This window comes from Nanorana parkeri, unplaced genomic scaffold (assembly GCF_000935625.1).
Source record: "Nanorana parkeri isolate BGI_ZX_2015 unplaced genomic scaffold, ASM93562v1 scaffold327, whole genome shotgun sequence".
In the NCBI taxonomy this organism is placed as follows: Eukaryota; Metazoa; Chordata; class Amphibia; order Anura; family Dicroglossidae; genus Nanorana; species Nanorana parkeri.
In genome coordinates, this window is record NW_017306595.1 from 636965 (window position 1) to 654173 (window position 17209).

The 17209-nt window shown below is 42.8% G+C and overlaps 1 protein-coding gene across 1 annotated transcript in view; it reads right to left on the bottom strand.

Annotated features, from left to right (window-relative positions):
* Positions 1-17209, bottom strand: part of FCHO2 (FCH domain only 2) — a 134405-nt gene that overhangs the window by 69206 nt on the left and 47990 nt on the right. Inside the window, exons 3-6 of the mRNA XM_018558243.1 lie at positions 10735-10809; positions 10482-10623; positions 10233-10385; positions 2016-2120 (exon numbers count right to left, since the gene is read on the bottom strand). Coding sequence (XP_018413745.1) covers positions 2016-2120; positions 10233-10385; positions 10482-10623; positions 10735-10809 — 475 coding nt within the window. The remainder of the gene's footprint in view (positions 1-2015; positions 2121-10232; positions 10386-10481; positions 10624-10734; positions 10810-17209) is intronic.

Genomic DNA, 17209 nt, shown 5'->3' on the forward strand with positions numbered 1-17209 from the left:
TGCAGCAGCTGTTACCTATAAGGATACAAAGTAATAAGGGAATTAAAACTCACAAGCTGTTTTCTGGTTTTCCTTTCATTTGTTATAAAATGAGGCTCTGTTACTACGCTAAATAGCTGCCTGCCGGGAAATGCCACTGTCTGGGCAACAAGTTGCATGCTACTTCTAAGGTCTCCTCATTAACAGAGATGCTGAAAAAGCCCTTCCTTCCCTTTAACCAACTACCGTCCGCCGAACATTCAGAAACAGCCGGACGGGAGTCTTCTGGATGCGGGTGGGCGTCTTTAAACGTCCTTCGTGCCCGTGCACGCACAAGAACGGGAAACCACCAGAATTTGAAAAAAAAAAGCCAGCGATGGCTGTTTACATACAAGCTGTCCGGTGTCTGTAAAGACGCCCCATCGCTTGTATGCTGCATGTCTCTGTGCATCCCCCCCCCCTCCTTCCCGTCCTGCCGCCGCTATCCCAGCGATCCCGGGTGTCCAATCCGGGACTGTCAGTGTGGGTCCATGTGGCTCTGTGCACTGAGAACGGAGTACCGCTCTCCTCCCCGGTCTCCGAATGCAGGAAGTGATGCTTATTACATACCTTCCGCATTCCTCTATCACTCTCCGGTACAGAAACCGGAGAGAAGCTGATGAAGCAGATCTGTGATGCTTCAGCTTCTCTGGGGGTCCCTAGGTGACATTAGGGGTCTTGGAGACCCCTGATGTCTGCATAAAGAGCTTAACTGTTTGTTTTAAAGAAGGAATGGCATGGGAAACTGTGAAGACTTAAAGCTGATCTCCAGGGTAATCTATTATGGTCTAAACATAAGAGGTATGTGTTTTCTTAGTTGAATCCTGGTGTGCTTCGTGTACCTCTTGCCTCTGCGCATTTCAGTACAGCGTTGCATGACGGAATAAATGTCAGCCAAAGTACCGCAGCACTAAATACTGAAAAATGGCCTGGACAGGAAGGGGGTTTAACACCGCGGACTTCAAGTGGTTAAGAGTGTCAGACCGCAGCAGCCTACATCTGAAATGTATCTAGCTTTAAAACAGAAGTCACAGGGAAACTCACAGACTAAAAGGGTTTAAAAGGAGAACTATGGGGCCAGGGCTTTTCCCCATAGTTCTCCTTAGGGTAACCGGAGGACACAAACTAGCGTCCTCCCGTCACCCTAAGCTCAGCTTAGTATACTGAGCTGAGCTGTAGCTCGCGGTATACTGAGACACTGCAGCCGGAGCGGATCCCGACATCGATGTCGAGATCCGCCCAGCTGCGTGAGTGACAGCTGGCTCTGCCTATCTAGAGGCAGAGCCAGCTGTACCCGCCCCCTCCCCCGTCCGATCCGCCAGTCAGCGCTGGAGGATCGGGGAGGGGGGAATCCAGCCCCTCCCCTGTCACGGCAGAGGGCCGTGACAGGATCGAGAAGTGAGCAAACACTGGCATGTGTTCGCTCACCTCCCGATCTACTGAGCCAACCTGTGACAGTCTCATTGTCACAGGTCGGCTAGAACTATGAAGCGAGTGAAAAGCACTCACCTCATAGTTCTCCTTTAAGCCAAAGTAAGCGTCTCTGGGAGAAGATGTGCATAACTTTGGATCTGACATGTGGTTTTTAATATAGGTAACTATATTATATCATGCTTAGGCATTTTTCGTCATAAATAAAACATGTTTAGTAGTGTAGGATATGTGAATGGTATAACTATGTAAACAAGAGATTGTACCTAGTAAAATATTAATAATAATACAGATATTTGGTAATCATCCCACTGTCAAAGATCCAGCCATTCCATCAATGCATCCTATAAAACGATTCTAGATCAGATATTACATTTTCAACATAAATTCATGACTTTCCTTTACGAATGTCTGACCTAAGCCTGTTAAAAATCAGGTAAACAACAGAAAGCAAAGTGTACAAACCATTCTGTGGACTCCATTAAATCCAGTGTTTTTAGGTTCTTTGGATCTAATTCAGTACCTCCCTTTTTCCCCATGTTCAGGATTTGCAATTGTATTCTCACCTGTGCAGTCTCTGCCATCTTCTGCTCAAAGTCAGATTTTACAGCAGCGTATTTCTCGATACAGCCCTTGTAGCTTTCCGTAGCTTTTTTGGCCTTTAGTGATGCCTAGTGAAAAAACAAAATTTGGAAAAGTTAAAGTTACAGAAAAAGAAGTCTGATTGTCTAAACCAAACTCTGCCCAGACTAGGCAAGGTAACCGGCATTCTGAACAGCAGGCACTGTAACTAGGGATGCACCAAAACCAAGTACCGTGCTCGGTACAAGTCAATGTACAGATACCTTTTGAGCTCCAAGACTAGACTAGAGAAAAATTCAAAAGTTAGGAGGCAGCTATCATTTGTAAGGAGCACATGGAGCTTCTGGGATTTGTACATTTACCTCACAAAAATGCCAAGTATCGGCACTGGTACTCGAAAAGTATCGCTGCATCCCTAGGGCCTCATTCACACTGCCGCGCATATACGGCAGTGGATCTTTGACAGCATATGCAAAAAAAATGGCTCCATACACATAGCTGCGTATGGAGCCGTATATTTGTGTAGCGTAAAAATGCGCAAAAACAGAATGGAACCGAGATGCGTCTGGGCAGCGTATTTCTGCGTATTTTACGCCTATACGCGCGTAGAGTTCATTAAAATCTCTATTACTAATGATGCATTCTGGGATTGCATATAGTGCACGCATATATTCGCACAAACGCGTATATACGCAATATACAATTTTGCTCTTGTGTTGTGTGCGATTGAGGCCTAACTGTAACGTCCTCTACACTACACCACTGTCCTGGTTCACCACCAGAGCCCCAAGTAAAACCCAGTACAGAGCCAACAGGGAAGCGCCCATGCCTCCTAATGCATGGCATCTGGGCGGCTAATTGTCAGACATCAGCACTGTCAAGTGAAGGTAGGTGCTCCCAGGGCAAATAACAATTTTCAGTCAAATGTTGCTTAGGAATTTCAGAGCGATCTTGCAGCAGGTCAGGTGGTGAGACGGGGAATGCAACAAGAGTAGGAACCCTATGCAGTGTGCACATTACCTAGCCTGAGCTACCCGGAGTAGAGATTAACGTGAGAAATGAATATTAAACATATAAGAACAGGGATGGTGCTAATAAATAGGCTATGCTATTTTATGCAGCTTAACGGTTTGTTTTAAAGAAGGAATGGCATGGGAAACTGTAAAGACTTAAAGCTGATCTCCAGGGTAATCTATTATGGTCTAAACATAAGAGGTATGTGTATTCTTAGTTGAATCCTGGTGTGCTTTGTGTACCTTTTGCCTCTGCGCAGGAACTTCCTGTATTTAGACCAGCCCTCCCTGCTTGGGCACAGTAACTGGTCTCCTGTAGTGGGTCGGGCCTGCTGACTCCCTCCTGCAGCTCTGCTCTCTTTTTTGTTGTTGTTGTTAATTAGAGTAGGGGGAAGGATTTTTTTCAGTCTGCGTCCACAATTGGGAAATGCACTCTCTGCCTTTGAGATTGATGGGAAGTCCAAAATTTCAGTTGCCACAGGAGCAGGAGGCGAGAAGAAATTTTCCAAAGAGGCAACTGTCTAAGAGGGGATATATCTTACTTCCTGCTGTGTCTCCGGGACAGGAATTAGAGGGAAATCTCCCTTTCAAATGACACAAAGTGAAAGAAAACCAAAAACCCGATGTTTTGGCTTGACATACACTGAATTTTTTTGTAGTATTACATGTCTCTGCCAGGTACCTGTGCAGAAATCTAAAGCACCACTTCTTCATGACCATTCCTCGGCATGTCATAGCTGGGTAGGTCTGAACAAAAACATAAGCTCCACTTCCATGATGGAGAAGGAGCTTTCCCTAACCTTGCCCTCCATGGACAAGATTAGGGAAGACATGCATGTGTTAAATCACATGACTAGTTCAAATGCAAATTGGCTTCTTTAAAATGATAAAGCATGCCATCAAACCATCCTGCCACCACATTTTTTTTAATACCTAACAATCGGCATACTCTGTGTTTGAATGGTTGTGACTAAAAATAAATCTTAATTGCCTTAACATGGGTGGGGACACAAAACAAGTCCAAGATTAGTTGAGGCAACAGTTTTATATGAATTAACACCCTTGTTTATAATGGTAAGGACATTTTAAAGGACAATATTCACAGAATGTAAATACAAAACTTAATATATACTACAAACAGTACAAACATCACAAATATTTCAACAGGTCCGTTTGCAAAAAAATAAAAAATCTGTATTTGCTGGTAGATTTATAGTAGAGATCATGTGATGCCAGCACAAAGTCTGCTCAGTTGCCACTGTCAGTCCCATGACATCAATTCCACCCAAGAATACAAATGTCATGTGTCCTTAGATGTTAGATGTCCTTAGATGTGGTGGTTGCATTATTTTTTTCCAGGCTTTTCCGCAATTTATTTTCTCCTAGTGTTTCTGTCTGTAATAATTCCTATCCTAGGGTGACAAAAATCACTTGCTGTACTGTATCTATGGAGAAGTGTTGTCATCCTTGGACAAAATGTGTGTTTTTTTTGCAGCTCACTGGGTTATGGCAGGATCAGGGACGACAGCGCTGACTCGCCGCTGCTCTCCCGCGCCGCTCCTCTCCCGTACTGAAGGTAAGTGAAGAAAAAAAAAAACATAGCGCAAACACCGGGGCATTTTGACAACTACATTACGTGTCAAAATGCCCTGTTTTTTCCGCCCGCACCCTGCAGCGCCGTAAGGCGGCCGCCTGACTTGCCTTGTGGTAGCGCCGGGCCTGGGCAGGATCAACAGGTTTTTGGGTTTTTTTTGCACTTATCAAACAGATACAACAAAATCCTTTCAATGGTATATTTACCAGGCCAAAAGGGAGCAAATAAGAGAAGTTCAACATTAGGGATTACATACACTTTATAATGAAAAAGCAAATGTTTGACTAAGCACTGATTGTGGTTGCCAGGCCCTTTCTGGAAAGCAAGAGGTCATATTAAGCATCTCTGGCAATCTAAAGTGTTGGATATAACACAGAGATTTTTCAGCAAGTAATCTCTCTGCAAGCAAACCTATTGTTAGCTTGCCTGGCTGCCTACTAAACAATTGTTGTGTATGTATGTGGCAGGTAAACTTCAAAAACAGGATGTCTTGCTGCACTCCTAACCAGAGTAACCCCAAGCTGGGTGGGTGCTTGTAGTGACCACGGAAGGCATCGTGTGAATCACAGAATAAAGGAATAATGTCACCAGCACACCAGTTTTTGTTAGTCAATGATCCATTTTAATGGCACATTGCCATCCAATACACAAGCGCTTTCGGGGCCGCAGGGGATCCCCTTCATCAGGCTCAGAATGACACTTCAATAACAGATACATCAACCTTATATAGGCATCAAACAGTGAGAGAAAAAAACAATAAACCACTCCCATACATAATGACATCACTGGATCCATTCCCGCCACAATAGATTCAAAAATTCGAAAACCACCACCAACCTTAAGCATTGCAGCTGTACCGAGGCGCAGGGAGAAAACCGGGCCGTTGGTCGGCCGTAGCGGATGGTTGCCAAGGCAATAGGACGCAATTGCGGCCTGCCAGCACCGCCCATCTCTGGTGCGCATGTCAGTAATAAGGAGCGCAGTGGAACTTCCGGCTTGCGTTCCATCGTGGTAACGCAACGGCCGGCGCATGCGCACAGTGAACAAGTGCCGAAGAAAAAGGGTAGGCTAATGTAAAATACACCATACTGATTATGCAAACTCCGCCCCTTGGGTCAGGGATGGAACGCACAACACTCACAGCTTGCGCTTCAGCGATGGAGCAGCGCCTGCGCAGTACTCTCTTGTGTATAACAAGTGGGACTCAGGCTAAAATAAAACCGTGATTCCGTTGGTGGGCAAAAGTAATAGTTTTCTGAAAAACGGACGGGGGATAAAACCTAAAGATGTAAAGAGGCTGAATGGATTCAGTGTACAGACACAAAAGCAAACGTGAACTAATAGCAACAATAGGAAAGAAATGGGCAAGAATAAGCAGGCAATGTAAATAACTCATAATAATGAATGCACATACATAACATGGTAATAAGGCTTCCACTATGAAAACATAAAGTGCAAAAGGAGAGCTGGAACATTGGCATAAAATTGCTCGGGTATTTGACCCATATTTACTAAAGTAGTTGCCATAGCAAACCCAAACCTATTCCCAGAGGGCTCCCAAAAAAAATTGGTCGACAGGTGTCATGGTATTTCGTTTTGAACCTAGCCACATGTTCACCTCATGAATTTAAAACCTGTCAATTGGTACAAAACCTCGTGTCTCCAAGGACCAAGGGTGTACGAAATAACGGGTCCCGGTCTATATATTTTTTGGAGGGTTGGGTTCTGTGATGGGGGGTGTCGGGGTGGGAAAAGTGTTAAAAGAGGACTGTCCGTGGAGTTGCTCAGAGCTGCCAAAACAATGTGGCCCACTGAGGAGTTCAACGTGTTATTTAAAAAGGGGAATTCCTCTGTAGAGAAAGTCCCTATTCGAATTGCTCATGGAATCTAGGGATTATCTGTCATCCAGGAAACATGACAATGACAGATTCGAATTGAGGCCCCTGGGTTGCACACAATCAAGTGTGAAGATCCAGAAGGCCTCTCTCCGGAGAAGCTGTTTGTCCCTGTCACCTCCCCTAGGATGTGCATGTACTTGTTCGATGACCATACCCCTAAGTTCGTGGGTTTGATGTCTGTTTTTAGCAAAATGCATTGCAACTGGTTTGTTGATATCGAGTGTTTCATTCTTTTGCATTTTATCCAGTGTGACCCTAATGTCGCTTCTATGCTTTTGGAAGCGACGTTTAAAGGGTCCCGTCGTTTTGCCAATATATACAAGTGAACAGGGACATTTTAACAAATAGACACAAAAGTCTGTATCGCAGGTATAGAAGCCCCTAATGTTGTATCGTTTCCCGGAATGGGGGTGTGAAAAATGATCACTGCAGATCATTGAGTTGCAGATGTTGCAATGGAAGCATTTATAGCTCCCTACCTTGCTTGACATGGAAATCTGCTTTTTCCCATACTTGGGCCTGGGATCAGCTCGGATCAATAGTTTCCTGAGTGAGTTACCCTGTCTATGTACATGGAGGGGCCTGTTCTTTATACATTGTGTGAGGCTCCTATCCGCATGCAGAATGTTCAAATTGGATGCAGTGGCTTTATGAATCACTCTGTTTGCTGTATCAAAAGTGAAAATGAATGGGAGTCTTTCCTCTATAGTCGGTGCAGTTGGTGCCCCCACAAATTTGGTGTATGCTTTCTTTAGTGCTGTATCAATAACGGATTGTGGATACCCTCTTTGAGCAAATCGTTCCACCATCTGTTTTAACTGTGATGCACGGCCCTCATCATCAGAGCAAATTCTCATAACTCTGAGGAACTGGGATATGGGCAGATTGTTTTTAAGATGGTGGGGGTGGGCACTGTCATAGCGTAAGAGTGTGTTCCTATCTGTGGGCTTGGTATATACTGTTGTGCTAATAGTACCCTCATCCAGTCTAATCAGAACATCAAGGAAAGAAATTTCTACAGCAGAGAAAGTGCCATTCTGAGCCTGATGAAGGGGACCCCCTGCGGCCCCGAAAGCGCTTGTGTATTGGATGGCAATGTGCCATTAAAATGGATCATTGACTAACAAAAACTGGTGTGCTGGTGACATTATTCCTTTATTCTGTATGTGGCAGGGACACAAGATTTCAAACACCTATGGGGAAGAGGGACTGATGTGAATAGTTCTAGATACTATTTCCAGAGCTGCTGGTATATGCTACATAAATGCAGAAAACAAGGTATATATAGCACCAACCCAGTTAATGAGCTCAAGTCAGCTACACTGAGTCAGATACTTTTAAATTGTATGAAAACTCTAACAATTAACTTGTTATTTGCCCTCATTTTTGGATAGAGAGATAGATAGATCTGCCTGTATCCAGTTCGCTTTTCTGGTGTTATCTCAAGAATACTAATCTGTATGCTGTACAGATGAATAGATGGGGAAGAGCAACAGGGGTCAACATATATTTTCCAGTACTTGCAGGGTTCTTTAAAGGGAAAAACCTGGCCAGCCTTGTTAGAAGCAATCATTCAACTGCTAGAGATACTACAGATATGTGGTTTGCATGCTTGGGGAAAAGTACTTCCTTAACCTATGCCCAAGTTACTAATGCCAGCTGATACCACCTCTGATGTTTCCCTCTCACGCGCAGTTTAAAGATTTCCTTGTATTACTTCAAGTCTGCAGACAATCCTGGGAAATGCAACAGTAAGTGAAGCTGTCCACTTCTCAATTAACATACAGTCATAGCAATAGTCTGACAGCAGGGCCAGTACACAGTGTACTGTATAATCAAAAAGAAGCAAAGGGCTTTCCAAAATCCCCTCTGCCCAGGAGGAAGATTAGAATATGTCCCACGCTGCGAGCACATTCAAGTCCAAGCACATCATTCATTTAGTCTTTCCAAGACTACATAAAGCAATCAGCTACTGTGATGGCTCAGAATAAGTATCCAAAATACGAGGTCACACACCAATCCCACATTTGCATACAGCAAGTGAAAACTCACTAGGGTTCCGTCTAAGCAAAGGTCCGTAATAAACAATTCTTCTAGGGTTCCTTCTAAGCAGAGGGCCGTAATAAACAATTCTTCTAGGGTTCCTTCTAAGCAGAGAGCCGTAATAAACAATTCTTCTAGGGTTCCTTCTAAGCAAAGGGGCGTAATAAACAATTCTTCTAGGGTTCCTTCTAAGCAGAGGGCCGTAATAAACAATTCTTCTAGGGTTCCTTCTAAGCAGAGGGCCGCAATAAACAATTCTTCTAGGGTTCCTTCTAAGCAGAGAGCCGTAATAAACAATTCTTCTAGGGTTCCTTCTAAGCAAAGGGGCGTAATAAACAATTCTTCTAGGGTTCCTTCTAAGCAGAGGGGCCGTAATAAACAATTCTTCTAGGGTTCCTTCTAAGCAAAGGTCCGTAATAAACAATTCTTCTAGGGCTCCTTCTAAGCAAAGGTCCGTAATAAACAATTCTTCTAGGGTTCCTTCTAAGCAGAGGGGCGTAATATACAATTCTTCTAGGGTTCCTTCTAAGCAGAGGGGCATAATATACAATTCTTCTAGGGTTCCTTCTAAGCAAAGGGCCGTCATAAACAATTCTTCTAGGGTTCCTTCTAAGCAAAGGACCGTAATAAACAATTCTTCTAGGGTTCCTTCTAAGCAGAGGGCCGTCATAAACAATTCTTCTAGGGTTCCTTCTAAGCAAAGGGCCGTAATAAACAATTCTTCTAGGGTTCCTTCTAAGCAGAGGGCCGTAATAAACAATAAAGTAGCAGTGCTAACACTACTTGGAAAATGTTTGTCTCTATATTATTAGGTAGGAAACTCTTAAAATAAGTATCTTAAATAGAAATTCAGACAACACTGTTACCTGATTTTCTGAGAACAGCTGTAAACATACAACCTGGAACCTGCCACCATGAGATATTATATGTCTGAGTCTGCCCCCTCCATTCCATTATGCTAATGGACAGCACAGCTTATTCAGAAGAGGAGTAGAGTAGGAGGAGTAGGAGAAGAAGTAGCCAAGTAAGAAGTCTGCCTTGTAGCATTGGTATCCTCTGTGTACCATTTCCACCATTTGCGAGGAGTTTGCATGTTTTGTTCATGTCTGCATGAGTTTTTTTCCAAGGGCTCCATTTTTATCATACAATGTTAAAACATTTTGTAAAGATGACTGCTTTATACTGAATTCAAAACAAGTACACCAGTTCCAATCCTTTGACAGTCATGATGTTACATATCACATAAGAATGCAGCCGTATATGTAATTGGCAGTCAAAGGATTAAAGGAAACTTGCACTGACAGAAATATAAAGCCTGATATTGCTAAACTCCTTCTGAAAAAGCTAGCTGCCTGGCTGTTACGATGATCTCTGGTGCCAATACTTTGAGTCACGGACACAGAAAAGCATGAAGCAAATAAAGTACTTGCTCTGAGTCAGCGACTTAAAGAGTAGTGAACAGAGATTTGGAGTGACAGTCAAGCAATTAGCATTTTCAAATTGAGAGGTTATAATAATAGCATCCAACAAGAAATGTGTGTAGTTACTTGGAACACAACAGCCAATTCAATACGTTTCTCTGGAAATGTGCAATGCATGACACATGCTTACATGCTTCAGCATTGTAACATAAAGAGGACTCATCAGTGTTACCTTTTCTATCTCTTTCTGGGCTGCACCTTCCTTTTTCAGCCTCTCCTGTTCCACACACTTGATGTTGTACATTTCCTTGGCTTTCTGCAGCGCTTGAGTAATACTCTGAATGTTCTGTACAGCCTCCAAGGTTCCGGCCACTTCCTCCTTTGTCTGCCAAATGTAAACAAATGAAGAATCATCTATTTAAGTGTCCAACAGCTTTAATTAACCCGAGTGTAAGAAAAGAGGCAATCTTTCACAAGATACCTTTTTATGGGACTTCAGTTGCTCTTCCCCATATTTTTGTAGCTCTTTAATGAGGTCCTGTAATTTCTTGACAAGTTCTAGGTGACAGCCAGCAAGTTTTTCTGTTGAAGTTTTAAAGACATCCCAGACAGCTCCAAAGGTCCTATGTAAACAGACATGTTCATTCATTATTATTTCCTAAACTGTAAATGGATAGCTTAAAAAAAAAAAAGGAAAAAGAAACCTTCACTGTGGTCTTATTTGTCAAACATACCCAAGTTGTGTATAATTGTTCGCAGTCTTGGCAAGTTTTGTCATTGACCGGGAATAAGCCTCTTCAATTGTCGACCTGTGAAAGTAGTTGTAGAACAAGTTGGTAAAGTAAACCTGGTATTTTTTTTTTTTTTAAAGACATGCTGCAAACGAAAGGACAGAGATAGTGCTAGCACTGTTTTCCTTAAATTATGAAGATTTTAGTGCATTAGTAAGTTAAACATATCAATAGAAACATTTCTAAAAACAGTGATGGGAAAACGACATCAAATAATAAGTGCAGCCCTGACGCTACCACAGGGATACAAATATTTAATATTTAATATTTTCTTTGTTTTATGGTCAGACTGCAGAGATGGTCAGACTGCAGACATGTTACAGGAGATGGTCAAGGACTTGTATTATGCTAGAGCTAGAGCCTATGCCAGTTAGGAATAGTATCCTGCACAACTCTCTACAGGAGATGGTCAAAGACTGCAGACATGTTATAAGAGTTGGTCAAAAACTGCAGGTATGTTACAGGAGATGGTCAGAGACTATGGGCATGTTACAGGATATGGTCAAGACTGCCAACATGCTAGTGGAGTTGTTGGAGACGTGTTACATGAGACTTGTTACAAGAGATGATTAAAGACTGCAGACATGTTACAGGAAATGGTCACAAATTCCAGACATGTTACAGGAGATGGTCAGAGATTATGTACATGTTACAAGAGATGGTCAGACTGCAGACATGTTACAGGAGATGGTCCAAGACTTGTATTATGCTAGAGAAGGGCTACAAATAATATTCAGCTAATATAAGGCTGCAGAAAGCTGCCAGTTAGGAATAGTATCCTGCACAACTCTCTACAGGAGATGGTCAAAGACTGCAGACATGTTACAGGATATGGTCAAGACTGCCAACATGCTAGTGGAGTTGTTGGAGACATGTTACATGAGACTGCTAGAGATTACTGCTATTAAAGGCCCTTTACAAATCAATGCTTCTACAGTTGTGCTCCCTATAGCCCTTTTAAAAATTACTTACGTCTAGGGCTGCAACCAACTAATCGAATAATTGATAATGAGAATAGTTGTAAACTTTTCTCATTATGGATTAGCTGGTTGGATCCCCTAGCTCTCTCCTCCACGCTGGGAGGGCACAGCAAGCAGTGGGCGGGTGCAATGGCCAGCCTGCTATTGTCATTTGAAATGGCCAATAGCAGGCTGCCTATTGCACCCGCCCACTACCTGCTGTATTTACATTCAGCTGCTGTCTGTGGAATCTTGCCACTGGCAGCTGTCATTCCCTGGCTGAAGCTATTCAAGCGGCGTGTGCTTACACTGCAATTATTTTTTAAATATATCGATAGATAGATAAAAAAGTCTGGTTTCGGTCTGACAAATTCTGCAGTGGGAGGTGCGTTGCAGTGCCATTCATTTTAATGGCACCCCAAACGTTCCTCCCACCCACAGTGTGATCACCTGCACTGGAACACACGGTACCGCAATGCTGAGCTTTCCAGTGCAGTGCGATGGCTAAAAAAATTGTGCCTGCAGTTTTATTCTGAAGTAAACTTTGTTTGTAAAGCTGACCATACACCTATAGATTATCTGCAGACTTTCTATGGTCAGATGGAAAAAGTGCAACAGATTCCTCCATCTACGCTAAACTGTGTGCATGGAGGAATCTCCCACTGGGCCAAGCCTCAGTATATTGCTAGGTCGGCCTCTCTGGCTCTCAAAACACCTGACAATCTGATTGGATGCAGGCATTGCTCATGTATTTTAGCGTAGATGGAGGAGTCTGCTGCATTTTTTCTATCTGAAGATAATCTATAGGTGCATGGCCAGCTTTAAACTGCATTTGTGTATTTTAAATTAAGGATGGTATTTAATTTTTTTCATCTGATTAATCGATTAATCCAAAAAATAATCAGCCAACAAATTGATTATTAAAATAATCATTAGTTTCAGCCCTACTTGTGTCACATTTGATACTTTTCTCTGCAAGTTGCATTATAAAAGATCAGAGGGAAAAAACATGGAGAGAGAAATGGTATGAACAGTACAGAAGTAAACTAGTATGAAAGAAATACAGAAAACCAACAAGTATAAAGAATATTTCCCTTCACTGGCTTCAGTAAAAAAAGAAAAAAAAATCCTCACATTACTGTCGGCAGAAGCCCCACAGAAAGGGCACTAAGGGCTGCAAGTTGGGCACCATTGGTCAAAAAATACAGGTTCATAAATGCAAGCATCATAAGCTCCCTGTGAATAGCCAATTTAGAAGCAATATGGTGGCCACAGACTGCAAATTCAAACAGTGGGTGCTGCTGTTGGTACCCTTTCGGCTGGCATCCCTCCATCAGCTGATCGAAGGTGGCTGTCAGAAAATCTGAACAGAGATGGCAGCCAATGAGCTGCCGGCTCTGTTTGAGTGTTCTGAAGCAAGCAGCAGCTGAAAGGAAGCCTCAATGAAGAAAAAATAATAATTTCAGAGCTGAGCAATAATGTAATGTAAGGGTTACTTCGGAACTAATTTATCAACCCGTTAACTGAAGTTTCAGAGCCTGTAAGAAGATAGTCAATTCACTGACTAAAAACTTGCAGCCATCTGGTGCCCAGGACTGCCTGCAATTAGGAATGAATGTAATTGACAGCAAACAAGCCACTGATCACATTCCTTCATACACTACTACTCCACAAGGAATGTAAACAAAAGCACAGGGACCAGCAACCGACCATAGCCGTTTAGAAAACCTGCTAAAATGCATGTAGTCAAATGTATTCATAAAAGGTCAATACATTCACCTACACCACTAGCCGACTGCTGCAGCATTGTTTACATTCTCGGCGAGTGGCTATAGCAGGAGTGAACAGGGCAGTTCCTCCAGAGTAAAATTGTACTGCAGGGTAAAATTGAATTAGAAATGTTTATTTTGACTTGCATACTTCACCTGAATTTGTTCAGAATTTGTATTAAAAGGTGTCATCGAGGGTGGCATCTAGAATAAGTAGTCTTACAGTGCTTGAGGGAGAACGTTGTCAAAGGCTATTGTCTACTTTAAAAGACCTGCTGAGAACCGTGAGCATGGCCTCGCAGTATACAGGGGGCTGTACTTGAATTTCAGAAATGACTCAGCATGGAAAATGTGCCATCTCCTTGGGCATTCTAGAAGGCTGGTGTAAACAAATTATAGAGGCCTCATATGGTACGTCCTATAGACCATTCTTATGTTGCTGAAAATGATAAACAACATGAAGGGATGTAAAAAGAGAGCAGGCATTAAAGAGAAACGTTACCCATATCTTCAAAATAACATCAAACACACCTTCAGGACCACAAAGTCCACGTTACAGTGCGTTCAGCCTCTGGAACGCACTTGAACGCAAGTCGGCCTGCTCCCTGCGTTCAGGGGCAGAAGGGGGCGTGGCGGTGCATTGAAGTCAATGGCACCGAACCCACGTGCCCCACCCGCACCCGGAATGCCTGCGTTCCGGTCCAGTGCGATCTGCAAAAATAGTGCTTGCAGTATTTTTGTAGATCGCACTGTGGGCGGGGGCGTGGCTGCAGTGCCATTGACTTTAACGCACCGCCCCTAAACGCAGGAAGACGGCCGGCTTGCGCTCCAGAGGCCGAACACAGACTTTGTGGTGTGAAACAGCCCTCAGTAATGACAATCTACAAACAGATACGTCAATCATTGCCTTTTTTATTCTTTGCATACCCTATTTTTCTTTTCTTCACCAGTCTTCTTACAGTGGCCATGTTTACTAAAGGCAGATGAATCCATCTCCCTTTACTTCCTGGAACTCTGGTACATGTGACTAGGACATGTGACCATGTACATCATCTCAGGGGAGGAAAATGTATTTCCCTGAGATCTCATAAGATTACAGATGAGATTTCCCAGCAATGCTCTGCTGATGTAACCTTCCCAGGATGCCACGCTTGGGTACATTACATCATTTGTGTCAAAGTGGACCAGGAAGTAAGTAAAATAAAAATTATGTTTGTTTAGCTAATGAATGTAAGATGATTTTATATCAGCATGCAGAGCTTGTAACTTTCAATTACTACTGTTCCACTTCCTAGTTGAGTGAGGCACTGGTGATGTAGCCCTGACCTCAAAGATGCATCCTGGGAGGGTTACATCACCAGTGTCTTCCTGGGAAATCTCATCTGTAAACTGCAAGATCTCATGGAAAAGGCATTTCCCCCCCTCAGATGATATGCACTGTCACATGTTACAGGAGGCAGACCCAGAGTTCCAGAAGTAAAGCGAGACGGATGCATCTGCCCTTACTAAAAAATGGCCACCGTGAGAAGACTGGGGAGGAAAAGAAAAAAAAGTATGCAAGGAATAAAAAGCCGGCAATTATCCAAAAGTATTTTTTTGTAGATTGTCATTACTAAACATTTCGAAAGGTGCCTTTGTTGTCATTTTCAGGATAAGGGGTAAGCTGCTCTTCAAAGATGTAATTTAATCCTTACCCTGCCACCAACATATGTCATACATCGGCAGCAGCATGTCCCTGAAAGCAGACTCCCGGCTGCAATAGTCTATTTACATTTGCAAAGTTGATGGTCTGCTCTACACTGGAAGTGATTTCCACAGCCTGATTACTTCCAGGGGCTCCGACATGTGCGCCCCTCCGCGGGGAGAGAGACCAGCAAACCTGCACTGATCTCCTCCCAGCTCAATGAAGCTGGGAGCGACAATTATTTTGTCACTTACAGTTTCTGATCTGTCATTCCCGGGCCAGAGAAGCTGTAAGCATGTGAACCACCAATGCGAAAGCAATAAAGTAAGAAAAACAAAATATATTTTTAAAAGAAAGTTAGAGAAAATATAAAAGTCCCCACCCCCGCTAACATGTATATCGCTGGGCACACCAGAGTGAAATAAATAATTCTGAGGCCATCATTTACGATTAACTTTATATTAATGACCTGTAAAAGCTTTGGACAATTTTAGGTACCGTTTTTTTTTTTTAAACCATTTTACAGGCGCACGCAATTTTGAAGCTTGACATGTTTGTCATCTATTTACTTGTACTAAAACCTTTTATATTTAAAATAAATGGGTAATGCATTGTGCTTATGTACACTAAAATTAACTAAAGGGTTTTTGGCTTTTACTGAAAATATGAGTTTGATAAACAGTTGCACTAATATCATGCAACATAAAAACGGCAACTTCCATTTTATTCTATACGGTGCCTGCTTTCGGGGGTTTTAATATTCATTTTAACATGTGTACAAACAGCCCTGGCAGGGAAAGGGTTAAAGGAAGAAAAAGTCGCATGTTTACTATAAACATACTAGCAAGTTGTCTAATAGATCAGAGCTATAAACACACACTACAACCATGATGCAGCTGCTCAATGTGATGTCAGGTAAACAAAACCACAATGCATCTAAACCGAAGACATTTGCTGCAGTAAAACATTGTAATGCATTATTGAGCCATTTTCGCCTTTGCTCCGTGCGGAAGAAGTGCACTCAAGCTCAGCTATAAAGCAGACAGAACAAATGCTTTTAGCAGATGGTAACATGAGAGTGGGAAATAGCTTAGGACGCAGGTATTGTTAAAAACACATTCATGGTAGGAAAGGTAATACAGGAAGGAGGTAAGAACGCAAAATGGATAACAGTTTATTTCATTTTTTAATGTGTCCTGTTACAGCAACTTTTTAGTCAAACAGCAGACTTGTGCTGCCAAGCAGAGCCAGTGAGGCTAAACCCTTTATAATGGCATAGTTTTGGCTGTAGAACATTTTCACGGCTTAAGAATAGCTATGGGTGGCTGTTCCTTCCCTGCTGTGTGCCAGTATAGAAGCTTTTTATGAAGCAGGAAGAGAACAATATTCCAATGTGTTGGCCTGAAAATTCCCAGCACTAAAATGTTTTACAGAAAAGTGGTTTAAACAAATCGTTCTGAAGCTAGCTGACAACCAAATTAACCAACTACATATAACAGACACCCAGAATATTGTCTTGTTTATGCTCCCCCTTTATAGTGCATCTAAACCCAAAAACGAAATGTTGTCGCTAAACAGTCACCAGATATGGTGGCTGCATTCGTTTTCTTTTTTTTCACCTAGTGATTAGAGATGAGCCTGGGCTTGGTGTGAACCCAGGGCGCCAAAATCTGCTCAAAACTGTGACTGCCACCCCTTCCTTCCGATCCAATCATTGGCAGCAGTTATGGCGGGGGCATTCCCCGCCCAATTGTTATATATAGTTGAAAGACGGGGAATGTGCCCCCCAGCGACTGATTGGGTCAGGAGGAGGGAGTAGCAGTCACAGTTTTGAGCAGGCAAAATCAGGCACACTAGGTTTACGCCAAGCCTCATCAGTACTGGTGATCTCTCCCACCCTGTACTCCCTATAATCATCTTACCAGCAATATCTTGCTGCAGCCAGCATTGAAAGTCTGGTGTTGGAACCCCCCCCCCCCCCCCCGGGAAAGGAGTGGTGACATCAG